General features: G+C 55.3%; 2 protein-coding genes across 2 annotated transcripts in view; one reads left to right on the top strand and one right to left on the bottom strand.

Annotated features, from left to right (window-relative positions):
• KRTCAP3 (keratinocyte associated protein 3) overlaps positions 1 to 1,762 on the top strand; it is a gene marked incomplete at its 5' end in the record, with an annotated part of 2,294 nt that extends 532 nt beyond the window's left edge. Inside the window, 4 exons of the mRNA XM_081997079.1 lie at positions 1 to 48; positions 596 to 796; positions 1,059 to 1,193; positions 1,589 to 1,762. The exon at positions 1 to 48 is cut by the window's left edge and continues 12 nt beyond it. Of these exons, the coding sequence (XP_081853205.1) occupies positions 1 to 48; positions 596 to 796; positions 1,059 to 1,193; positions 1,589 to 1,672 (468 nt within the window). The 3' untranslated portion in view covers positions 1,673 to 1,762. The remainder of the gene's footprint in view (positions 49 to 595; positions 797 to 1,058; positions 1,194 to 1,588) is intronic.
• Positions 1,763 to 2,697: 935 nt separating this feature from the next.
• IFT172 (intraflagellar transport 172) overlaps positions 2,698 to 12,183 on the bottom strand; it is a gene marked incomplete at both ends in the record, with an annotated part of 40,308 nt that continues 30,822 nt past the window's right edge. Inside the window, 11 exons of the mRNA XM_081998321.1 lie at positions 2,698 to 2,787; positions 3,053 to 3,144; positions 3,994 to 4,147; positions 4,562 to 4,660; positions 5,461 to 5,520; positions 6,176 to 6,271; positions 7,796 to 7,915; positions 8,705 to 8,815; positions 9,305 to 9,421; positions 11,355 to 11,441; positions 11,737 to 11,800. Coding sequence (XP_081854447.1) covers positions 2,698 to 2,787; positions 3,053 to 3,144; positions 3,994 to 4,147; positions 4,562 to 4,660; positions 5,461 to 5,520; positions 6,176 to 6,271; positions 7,796 to 7,915; positions 8,705 to 8,815; positions 9,305 to 9,421; positions 11,355 to 11,441; positions 11,737 to 11,800 — 1,090 coding nt within the window. The remainder of the gene's footprint in view (positions 2,788 to 3,052; positions 3,145 to 3,993; positions 4,148 to 4,561; positions 4,661 to 5,460; positions 5,521 to 6,175; positions 6,272 to 7,795; positions 7,916 to 8,704; positions 8,816 to 9,304; positions 9,422 to 11,354; positions 11,442 to 11,736; positions 11,801 to 12,183) is intronic.

Here is a 12,183-nt window from a genome sequence, read left to right as displayed (position 1 = left end):
GGCATCGTCGCCATCCTGCTGTCGCACAACCTGTCCCGGGCGGCCCTGGTGAGTGCGGGGGCGGCGGCGGCCGCAGCCGAGCGGGCCGGGGGCCTCTGCGCGGCCCGGCCGCCGGCGGCAGCCGCTCCCCCGGACCTTGTCCCCGGCAGCTCCTTCCGCCTCGGCGGTTCGCGGGGCTGCCCCGGCCCAGCCCCACCGGCAGCACCGGGAAGGACGGAGGGCGGGCGGGGGCGTCGGGCCGCGTCCTGGGGCAGCAGCGCTTCGGCTGGTGTGTAAAGCTGCGGCCGAGGCCAGGCATTCCTCTGCGGGCTGGCCCACCGCGGGCGGCAAGGGCTGCTGGCGGAGACGTCCGGCTCTCGGCGGGGCTGGGTTGGGCGCGGCGAAGGGATGCGGAAGGTACAAAAGGCTTGTCCGAGGGCAGGGCCGAGCCGTGCCAGAAGGGGCAAGAGGTTGCTTGTGCTCGCTGGGTGCGAACGCCCGCGGGGTTCCCCGCACCCTGTTACCCCGCAGAGTGGCCGTGCGGCGGCAGCGCCTCGCCTGGCCCTTCCCCCAGCTCTGGCCAGCCCTGCTCACTCCTTCCCCTTGCTACCGGCAGCACTGGATCCTGCTGAGCGTGTCCCTGCTGAGCTGCCTCCTGTCCGCAGCGTGCAGCACGGGGCTGGCGCTGGCCATCGCCCTCACCATTCACAGCCGGGGCCTGCACCTGGTCACGGGCTGCAACAGCTCTGCGCTGCCCGCTGACGCCCGCGCAGCCATAGCGACCAACGAGTGTCCGTTCAACACCACGCGCATCTACGTGAGTCTGCAGGGCCGCCGCACCCCCTCCTGCTCTTCCTCTTTTTGTCTCTGCTTCCTCACGTCCTTTTTTTTCCTTCTTTCTCTTGCCTCCCTCTCTCTTTTGCCCCCTGCTCTGCCCCCCTTCCTCCCGCTCTCCCCCCTCTCCCTTTCCTTCGCTCTCTCCCCCACCGCCGGCACGACTGCTCTGCATGACCGCATGCAGGTAGGCTGGGTGCGGCGGACCGCGCTCCCTGAGGGACCGCTGCCCCTCTGCTCTGCAGGACACAGCCCTGGCACTCTGGTTCCCCTCCATGGTGCTGGCGGCCGCAGAAGCCGTGCTGTCTGGCAGGTGCTGTTTGGTGGCTCTGATCTTCCGCGGCATTGGGCCCTGTGCACGCGGCTACAGCAAAGAGCAGGTATGCCCCATCGGTCCGGCTGGGTCTCCCTGCCTCTGCCCCACCGATGCTGCCTTTTTGCTTCCTTTTGAAGATGCCAGGTTCTGCTGGGCCCTCGTTCCATACAAGCAGGCTGTGCAGCAATGGAAGGGGGATGTGGGGGAAGGAAACGTCAAGTTTGAACCTCTTCTAGCCAGCCTTGGTGACAGGCCGGCACCCCTTCATCTTGGGTAGTTGCAGAAGGACCATCCTCTTCCTCCCTTCGACAGCCAAGCCTGTTGTGTCCTGGCTGTCCTGAGCAAACTCTGTCCCCCCCTCACCTGGCCCAGCCCTTCACACGCCCCCGTGACCGCCTCTCTCTCTTCTCTCTCTCTCTTCTCTCTCTCTCTCTTCTCTCTCTCTCTCTCTCTCTCTAGCTGGCTGGGCCAAGTACGGTGAAGGAGAGGCCACCACGTGAGATGCAGCAACTCCTGGCAGGGCTGGCTGAGTCTTCTGCCTAGCTGGAGAGGTGAGTGCAGTGCGTGGGCTATGTTTGGGGGATGGGACGGGGCAGGCTCTACTGAGTGCCCTTGCCCACACCAGCCCCCTGAAACGGCTCTTTCCAAGCACATGCTACAAATAACTGGCCAGAGGTGCCAGCGTGATGCCTGGCCGTGCAGCACAGTCCTGTACTCAATGCGTGCCCTTCACTCCCAGGTAGGTGCTGCAGGAGTGCTGTGATCCAGTGAGGTGAAGTTGCACCTGCCCCGTGCTCCTGCCGCAGGTGTAGGTGTGAGTAGGTTGGGGTGCAGCGGGAAGCTCCACCACTCTACCAGGGACAAACCCTGCAGGTTCCAGACACAAGCTACCCAGGGTCACCAGGCAGCCTTAGCCCAGCAGGTGCCCTGGGCCCCGGACGCTCTCCCCTCTCTCCCCAAGCTGCAAGGCCCTTGCTGGCACGCCAGAGGCTCCGTTGGTCTTTCACATGCAGTGGTGGGGGCGGGCAGAGGTGCTGGGGTCTGGCAACGGCTGGCCTGGGTCCTGGCTACCCTGCAGCAGAGCAGGCAGGGTCACCTTGCTGTGCCTGTGCTCGGGCAGGCCAAGGAGTGGAAGGTGAAGAACCTCTTTGTCCTGAGCCTCTGTTGTTTCCCCAAGTAAATAAACTTTTCATTTTCACACTGGCTGCTGTAGGTGCCTCCCCGGGATGGATGCCTGCTGAGAGCTGGGCCCACTGATGGAATGACAGTGCAGCTGGTGTTTAAGCCTGTCTCCATGCGTTCCCCCACCAGGTGCAGGGATGTGGACAGATACATGGTCCCGGCCTGACAGTCGCCCAGCAGGCTGGAGGGCGCATGTTTAGCATAGCTGGGTTGAGGTGGGGAGACACACATGTACAGGGCTGTGGCCCTGTGCCCTGGGAGCTGCACGTGTTCCTGGACTCGGCCTCCCTTGACAAACAGGAGCACAGCAGGGTTGAGAGACGTGTTTATTGGGGGTGGAAGTGAAAGGTGCTGAAGAACAGGACTGAAAGCTGCCACGGTGCAGCTCACTGGAAAGAGAAGCTGGTGCTTGGGAGTCCCCCGCACCACTGGCTGAGGAACTTGAGCACATCTTGGCATGCCGGGCTGTGGGATGTCTGCAGAAGGCAAGAGGCAGTGGCAAGGGCACGGTGCCATCACCCCCTGCCCAAGGGCACCCCTGGGGGCTGGCAGAGCTGCAGAGGCAGGACTAGGTCTGCCCCAGCTCCATGAGGTTAATCCCCACCCACAGCACACAGGGAGGGTCCATTAAACCACTCTGGTTCAGTGAGTCTCCACCCAGCAGGACAATGTTCGATTGTCGGCATGAGGGGCTGAGCACCCTGCAGCCTGTCTCCCTGCCCCACGGGGTGCCCGGCTCACCTTGACAGCCATCACGAACTTGTTCCATGTTTCCTTGTTGGCTTCTCGGCCTGGTCGCTTGAACTCTATCTTGTTCCTTAGCACAGGGTACCCTGCTCACACAGTGACACCCTCAGAAACAAGCCGAGACCCACAGCAGAGCTGCCTTGTGCACCTCTTCCCTCTCTGCCAAGGCCAGCTGGCTGGGCTGCTCCCATGGCGCAGCGCAGGGCAGCAACACCGCCCCTGGCGTCTAGAGACCAGAGTGAGGAAGGGGGTGCCCACAGTGGTGGGATCAAAGGAAAAGGCCTGTCTCTCTGGCAAGGACACCCAACTATGTGACGTGATGAGCACCCTGAGCCCAACCTTTGAAGGCAGAGCCATGTTGCTGGTGGCCCATGCCTGCTCCTTTTAAGCCCTGCAACACAATCCTCCAGCGTCTGAAGCGTGCATGTGGGGGGACAGTACTTGCCAGAATAGACAGCTTTTGTAGAGGGGACAAAGCAGGGACAGGCGCTGCACGCGCACACACATGCGCGTCAGTGCTGGCCAGCCTGGGCAGACTCTCCTAGGCAGTGCTGTGCAAGACCAAGCAGTCACAGAACCATAGAAACACAGAATGGCGGGGGTTGTAAGGGACCTCTGGGGTTTGTGTGGTCCAACCCCTCCTGCCTCAAGCAAAGCCACAGCCGGTTGCCTGGGACTCTGTCCAGCTTTTGACTATCTCCACGTACGGAGATGCCATGACCTCTGTGCAACCTGTTCCAGCGCTGTCACCCTCACAGTAAAAAAAAAGGGTCCTTCCATCTCCTCCAGCAGAACTGGTCCCACAGCCCCCCAGCCTCCCTACTCCTCTTACAGTGCAGCCTAAACTCCCTCCCAGACCCCGCTGCAACGCATTCCCTCTCCCCGCACGGCACCGCGTACTCCCTTGCCTATGTGTGAGCTGGCCTGGAGCTTACCTGTAAGCACGCAGGGCAGGGAGTGCACCCCTGTATTTGCTGCCACCAGCGAGGCTTCATATGTGTCACGCTCGTCCTGTGGCAGCACCTGCTCCAGCCGCTGGTCCATGGACATGGTGAGCACCCAGTCCCTGACCTCCTCCCGCTTCTCCTCCTGCAGGGCAAGAGGCCAGGGCACCTCCTGATACCGCATGCTGTGCCGCTGCCCGGCTGCGGCTCCGCAGCATGAGGGAGCATGCTGGGGAGAGCAGGACGCGCGTGTGCGTGCAGGATGTGCACACACGTGTGCGCGTATTTGGGGGGAGGGGGTGTGAGTGTATGCATGTGTGCACAAGCACACGTGTACACTGGGAAGGGAGCACGAGAAAGCGCCCGTGTGTGCACGTGTATGTGCGTACTGGGGCTGTGTGTGTGTTGGCAGCGGGGAGCGGAGGGGCACAGGCTGGGGGCAATGCTGAGGACATTTCCGTCTCCTGCAGTGCCTGCCATCCCACCCTTGCCCCAGTGTCAGAGGGCCCTGAAGCAGTACCACTGTTCCTGGGAGCTGGAGAAGGCAGATGACACTCACAGGCACATGCTGTTGGGCTGGAAGTGGCACTTCAAAGGGAATGTCTGTGCTCTGGAAATCGGAGTGGTCCAGAGAATCCAGGTTCCCTTCTTCAATGGCCTGAGAAAGGAGAAGTGGTGGAGCACTAGGCAATGCCTCCTTGGAGCTGACAATCTACATCGTGAGGGTGGCATTGCTGATGACCCTATCTATCAGTGCTGTGGTGACCAGGCCTTCCTGCGAGGTGGCATTTATGGCCAGAGGAGGTGTGCCCCTGAAACACTGTACAACTCAAACTTGTCAGATGGCCTCAAAGAAGGGAAGGATGAAATGGGGAGCTTTTTTTCGCCCAGCAGCTGGTGACAGCACTTGGAAGACTGGTACAGTAAGGTCTGTCAGCTTCTGAGGGTTTTGTGTTTGCTGGTGACCAACCTGCCAGTCAAGGAAGGTGTTGACTGGCACAGGGGAGTCCCGACTCTTGTATCACAGTGCCTAAAGCACTAGGCCATGCCCTCCACCCCTCAGGTAATTTTCCTCCCCTTGGAACAGCTCGGATGAGATCATCCTGAAAGCAGTAACAGCACTTGCAGCCATGAAGACTACAGGCCTAAACCATGAGGCCAGCTTGCTCTTTGTTGCGACTTGCATGCACGGTGGCATTGGCACACGCGTGGTGACACGGTCAGGGCTGCTCAGGTGCCTTGCACGGCAAGTCCTTCCACAGCTGGTGTTGGGGTGCTCGGTGCTGTGCATGCACACACACCAAGCAGCGGTCAGGGTTCTCCATCGGCACCAGCTCAAACGTGTGCTGCCACGTTCGGACCTCAGGAGTACCCTGGCCAGGCTGAGGGTCTGTTTTGGCCCTACAGACCAGTGTCATTCTAAGTACGATGGCCCTCCCTCCAACAGACTATACGCACATCTGAGAGGTCCAGGAAGCGGTTCAGGAAGATGAATGCCATGTTCTCCCAGTTGACTGCCTAGTACAGAGAGAAACCCCAAGTATAAGACCAGGCAGCTTATCTTCCCAGCCACAACCTCCCTGCCTGAGCGATGGCTAAAAAGGATGTGGTTCTGTTTGTGCCACAACACCCCACTTGCAGCACGGGTAATAGAGAAAGAGAGTGCACGTCCCGGCTCACCTTCCCTCAGGACTGCTTCACAGGCAGCCACTGGGACAACCAGCCCACTGGCCACAGGCTGTCCCACAGGATGGGGTCAGGCTTGCTGCACAGCCAGCATCGAACAGGCTGCTACGCTTGCCATGGGTCATTGCACCTGGGCAGGCAGTCAGGGCCTGTAGCCTCTGCAGTAAGGTAACACTTAAGTGACCCAGAGCAAGGCAGACCAGTCAGGAGTCCTGAATCTACACGTGCAGTGTCACGTGGCCCTGGACTACCCCTGGGTCTGCGGCTGGTGTCCCCTTGCTAGCTCAGGTCTGCCCTCCCACACCTATTGCCATTCCATGACAAAATGCAGAGGCTGGCAAGCTGTTTGAAGAAAGACCTCCAACGCCAGCATCTGGCTACTGGTCTACCAGTGCAGCTAGGGGAGGACAGGGGAAGATAAAGATGAGAATCCCTGAGCCCAAGGTCCTCCACCTCCTTAGCTGCTCTGGTGGCAGGTAGCTCTTACCTTGGCAGCTATCCCAGCTTCATAGAAAGCCTTGTCTGCAGGGAGGAGCTCAGTGTGGCGCAGCAGGGAAATGGACAGCTTGGCAGCCACGGTGTCCTGCAGACACAGGGGACAGTAAAGACACAATAACTGGCACAGAAAAATCAGGTCAGAAGGGATCTCATGAGATTATGCTGCCCCAGACTCACGGCAGGGACTCTGCACCCACGTATTCCCGGCATGTAACAAAGGTTAAAATCTTCAGTCCTGACTGTAAGTACCCTTGCTATTTGGACACTAAGGAGGACAGTCACTTGAAGATGAAGTTCTTCTGCTTTATAAACCTTGCTAGTTTTTACTAGAAGCCGCACCCAAACTCCCACCATTCGAGTCACAGAATAACTGAGGTTGGAAGGGATCTCTGGTGATTGCCTAGTCCACCCCCTGCCTCGGCCCCGTTCAAAGCAGTCAGCTACAGCAGGTTGTTCAGGAATATGTCTGGCCAGGTTTTGAGTATCTCAAGGGATGGAAACTCTCCACTCTCTTCAAGAAACTTGTTTTGGTGTTCACAGTCACAGTTAAGTTTTTTCTTCTATTCAATCACATAAGAATTTTGGAGCAAGGGTGAGGAATTCAAGGGAGATTCCACTTTGCTGCTTGCCACAGAGGTTCTCATCACACCAGAACTGGGAAGGCCACCAAATAGAGTACATCAACATTCCACAACTGTGTGGGTCTGTACAGGTTTCCAAGACATCAGATTTGGCTTTTTCTGTCTGACATGTCTCTGGACCCCCAATATCTACACACGCAGCCACAAGGAAGCCCCAGTCTCCCCTATGACTTTTACTGGGGTCTTAGCTGTGGCAACCTTTGGTTTTCATAGCCTGCTCTATCACAGCTCCAGTCCCACACTTACAGAGCTCTATCACAATTCCACAATCCCATATGGATTAAGACTTCAGCAGAGATGCTGCTATATGCTGCGGCCTGGAACAAATCCCAGTGCATCTAAGACCCAAAAATACTCACAGTGCCTTTGTGAGGCCCGGGACCCAGGCCCATGAGCTCCCAAAGCCCCGTAGAAGGCCCAGCACGAAGGTCCAGTATCTGCCAAGGCCCTATGTGATGCCAGGCATCCAGGCGTACAAGCCCCCAAAGGCCCAGCACGCAGGTCCACGAGCTTCCAAAGCCCTGCGCAAAGCCAGTCTGCTCTCAAGGCTATGTCCGAAGCCCAGCAGCTCTCACGGCCCAGGACGGCTGGAGAGGAAGCAATGCCTCTCTTGGGAAGACCAGATTTTTGTGTGATCCCTAAATTGGTACTGGTGCCTCTGCTCTCGTAAGTCATGCTGAGCACATAGATCAGCTTCCCACTGGTTTACATCTCAGCCTCAATGGCTGGGGGCACGTCCCACTGTAAGAAGTCAGAGAAGACTATCTCCAGTTCCACCTGCTAGTGGTGGGTTCCGAGATCACTATAGTCCCATTCCCATGCATCCATGATGTGTAAGTGATCCATGAAGTGGAATAGTGAACTACGGATAGCCCTGAGCCTGCACGTCCCCACAGGGATGAGCCTGCATGTCCCCACCACCCTGCACTCAGGGTGGTGACCTAGCAAAGGAACTTCAAAAACCTTACCAGTTGCTTCACGCCCTGAGCAGCGGAGCGGGTGGCATAGTAGTGAGAGATCAGCAGCATCGTTTCAAACCCTTCATGTGCCGGAGTGTTTGCCTCACTTGACTTTACTAAGTTTTCACACTGAAGAAAAGGAGAGTAAATGAGAACTTGAGAGCACAGGGGCACTCTTCATCCACTGAAGTCCAGTGAAAAGCTGGGAGAGAGAAGGATCTGAAATACCTAAGCACCTCTGGGGACTCAGGAAGGGCTGGGCCTGGGGTGCTCTGCGTCATAGAGAGTGCTGAAGGGAGGAGGCTGTGGGAGAAGGGGAGTGCCAATGGTACTGCAACAACAAACCACTGGAAGCAGGGGTGAGATGACTGGATGGACAAAGGGGGATTTGTGGATTTAGTTTGTGCTAGAGACGGGTACTTGTGGGACAGAAATGGAGAAGAGGCAATCATGGGCGCTGGCTGGGGTATTCTGGGACGGGGAAGAAGGAGCAGAAGCATCTCTGGAGAGATGCAGAGGACTCTTATTTTCCAGGGTCTGTAGTTCTGTGCTTTCCCCAGGTCTTTGCCTCACTCAGGCTGCTGAATATAGGTGTAGGATGAAGACTTGGCATGTTGTGATGGGCTCCCACGTAGCCATGACACAGTGAGCTCTGCAAGTACCAGACCAACTTCTAGGATTTGGCCTTGAGTGCAGGGTCATCATCTTCCCTGGCTTCTCTTGCCCAGCCATGTCCCCCTCACGGGATCCTGTCGTTCTACTGTCCACATTGTGGACATTACCCCATTTCCCCTCAGCTTGTGTTCTACAAATACTTCCCATGTCACCTGGCTAGAGACTGGTTCTTCTTTCTCCCCTGCTAGGAGCCACCAGGGTGTTGGAGTCTAACAGGCAGTGGTGGCCACGGCCCACACTCACCAGATGGAAGAGAACGTCACGCAGGTCAGCCCAGCTGGAGTAGGCCTCCGCACAGTTCATGCCGGGCGCATTCACCATCTCCACAAAGAGACGCTTGTAAATGTTGAAATTCTGCGACAAAAAGGAGAGAAATCCTGAGGGAGCCAGCCGGGGAGTCAGCAGAAGTCTGGAGCTCTCCCGCCGTCAAGCATGGGCCGAGGGAGCGGCAGCTCTGCGCACAGGCGGAGCAGCGCTGCTGCAGGTTGCTGGTTGCAAGGGTGCTGCAGGACAAGGCAGGGGATGGGGGAAGAATGCCGCCTGCAGCCAGTGCTCTCAGAGAGGCGAACATGGTTCCTTTTAGTCCGGTCGTGGTGGTGAAGGCATTCAAAACAAACACAAATACTCAATGCCCCCCTGCTCCTTCCCTGCGGAGAATGTGCCAGGAGATTGCCTTTAGTCCTCTAGCTGAGGAGCCTCTGGAAGAATCCGCAGAGGGCCTGCAGGTGGCTTGGACACACTGAACACCTGGCAGTCCCCGTTCTGGACTGCAAACCTGACTCACGCAGCAGATCATTGCACACTCTGGCACCTCACACTGGGATGTCGTGCGGCCTTCATTACCTGTGGGTTGGCAGGTGCTCCATGGTGCACATACAGGCTCAGGGCTTTGTCCCAGCTGCCCTCCCGGATGAGGTGGGTCGCATAGAGAGCTACATACTTGTGTAAGACTTTATAGTTCTGGAGAAGGCATACAGAAAGCAGCAGTGTGAGATTCAAGAACGGAACACTTGTCACTCAGTAGGGACGGTTTCCGATGCGTGTACACACACCCACACCCCGCGTCCCAAAGGGCGAGACCAGCTAATCAGACGGAGGCAGACTGGACACAGCAGACCTGGGTTTTGATTTGGGCCCCACTTGACACCTCTAATCCTGGCTAGCTGATGTGTGCTGATCCTTCACACATGCAAATAAAGCTGTTTTTCAGCTGTTCACCACTTGCCAAAGGAATACTGCCAAATACCTAAAGGATGCAGTATCCGCACAATGTGGCACCACAGGTACCGACTGTAAACTGGCCCCTAGTCTAATGAAAGAATGAGTCAAAACACTCTGTGGACTGAAGACGTTCATAATTTGCAAGGCTGCTCGAGTCATTATTCAAATGCTGTCAGATCTCGGGGACTGGCAGCCTCCTTGGAGCGTTGCTCATATGTGTGCTGATCACATAAACGCGCTGCCGAGGACTGACTGTAGTAGGCCCTACAGAAATTCAACCGAGGAAAGATCTGTTTCACACAGGCTTAAATATACTAATGAGATGAAGAAGATGGTGCAAAATGTGCAATCCTGTCAAAAAAATGAGCCATGGAAACAAGTTTATTAAGCACAAGAGAGACCAGTGCCCCAAGTCTAGCACTTGAACACCCAGATGTGGATGCTGGTGAAACACTAGGTGCAGGACAGCTTGGGATAGATATTAAGTCTGGTACGTGACCTGTTTTGATAAATGTAACTTTCTTCCTGTATAACCACTGTAGAATAGCTGAGACAAAAGTCATGGAATTCTGCGCTGGTCGTGGAGCAAGGTTGTGCTAACACTCTCTTAGAGGCATAAACTGATTAACATCTCAGACTGAATGTGGTAGTGTTGTGCCTGGCCCATAATAAAACTGATTAAGCCTTTCCCATTAAATTGAGTGTGAAGTTATTCTTTACAGAAGAAGATCAACACTGATAACTAGAGCATCAGTACAGAAGTCTCCAAGATAAGTACTACAACAAAGACCATTTGTATTACCAGAGAAGCCTGAGTCAAAAAGAAATCCAGTTTACTGTAGTAGAGCCCAAACCCAGGTTAGTGGTTACTGCGTTAGAAACAGTTATAAAAATACAGCGCAACACATGACCAGTGCTTGCCCAAGTCACCAGTGTTTGCTTACGTGATGAGCTGTGATGCCTCCACTAACGGCAGACTCCATTGCCAGGCACTACCCTGTTACTCGGTCCAAAGCAATACCTCACTTCAAAGAATCAGCCCCTGCCCTTAGTTTAGCTCCTTTGTCAATAACCATTGAATCAATAACCACTGAATACAAACAAACCCTTGAAATAGAACCTGGTAATCTAGAGCTTTCTCCTCTGTTGCTGCATTGGGATAGTGCTGTAAAACAGTTTAATCTTGCTTTTTTCTATTTTTATTAGTCTGCTGAGGTAATTTTCATAGAATCACAGAACAGTTTGGGTTGGAAGGGACCTTTTAAGGTCATCTAGTCCAACCCCCAATTTTGTTAGTTTTAGGTCAGTAAAAATGAAAAAATGTCAAATCTGCTTTCACAACAAGGATGTCTCATTTGTACTGACACCAGACCTCTAAAAAGCATGTAGAATGAAGGCTTTCTTTTACAAATCTCTTTGTTTCCACGGTACCAATTACTTCCAGCCCAAACAATTAATTTAGTTTTTTCAATGCTCCATTAGTCACAAAATTTAAACCCAATATGCTTCTGGGTTCTAATGCTTCCCCCTTAGGCCCGACTGGGCAAGATGGGGACAGTGGAGAGGTGTTTTCTGAGCTGCTGCAAAGCTCCTGTGCTCCTCACAGAAGCGACCCTGCTTCAGAGAGCCAGGACCCCACGTCTGTCTCCTGAGGGCTCACACAGGCACTCACCTGCTTAGCTGCAACCTCCAGGCACTTCTCCCATTGCTCCTGCTCTGCATACATATCCAAAGCAGCCATGACATCTATTCCCACCAGCTGGGGATGGAAACAACCATAAATTCACTGTGCAGGCAAGGTTTCCTACCAGCATCAAGGCAGGCATCAGCCCACCCAGGTCTTTTCTTCATATACACACAGTCCCTCCCCCTCTATGGTGTGGAAGCACAGATCCAGGGTGACCCCATCTGGTATGCCGACACTATGGCTCATAGGCACATACAGACTCCTTGCCTGTGGGCACATTCAGGCAAAGGTCCCGTGAGAAAGGCCCCAAGGATCTGCACAGATCCTGACATCTCTCCGTAGCCTGTGAGACATCCCAAATACGTACCGAATCTACTTTTCCCTGGTTCTTTAAATACTCCTTGTAACACTGGTCCACATACTCTTCTGACCTACTGGGTAGAAAGAATCTTAATGGGCAGCAAGGCTAATAGTGTCTTGCATCAGTGCAGAGGCTGGATTCAACTTTGTCTGCTTTGGGAAAAAGAAGACTTAGAGCTGTGCCATGTTTCTGGCCGGCTGCTGGGAGCATAGGTAGAAGGGGAAAGAAAGGGTCTAGAGCTCTTTGCAATATACTGTGTGAGGAGAGAAAGGGATCACCTCTTTCAGAAGGAATTACATACACAGGATTATGACAAGGGGAGATAGGGATAGGGATGGGACAAAAGGGGATAACAATTTCCACGGGATGTGTGGCAACAGAAAAGTGTCAGGATGGTAAATGACTCGGGAAGGGCAGCTCTTGGCTCTGGGAAAGCCACTGTGGGGAGAATCC

The sequence above is a fragment of the Phaethon aethereus genome (assembly GCF_964289735.1).
Source record: "Phaethon aethereus genome assembly, chromosome: 3".
NCBI lineage: Eukaryota > Metazoa > Chordata > Aves > Phaethontiformes > Phaethontidae > Phaethon > Phaethon aethereus.
This window is presented reverse-complemented; position numbering and strand designations above follow the sequence as displayed.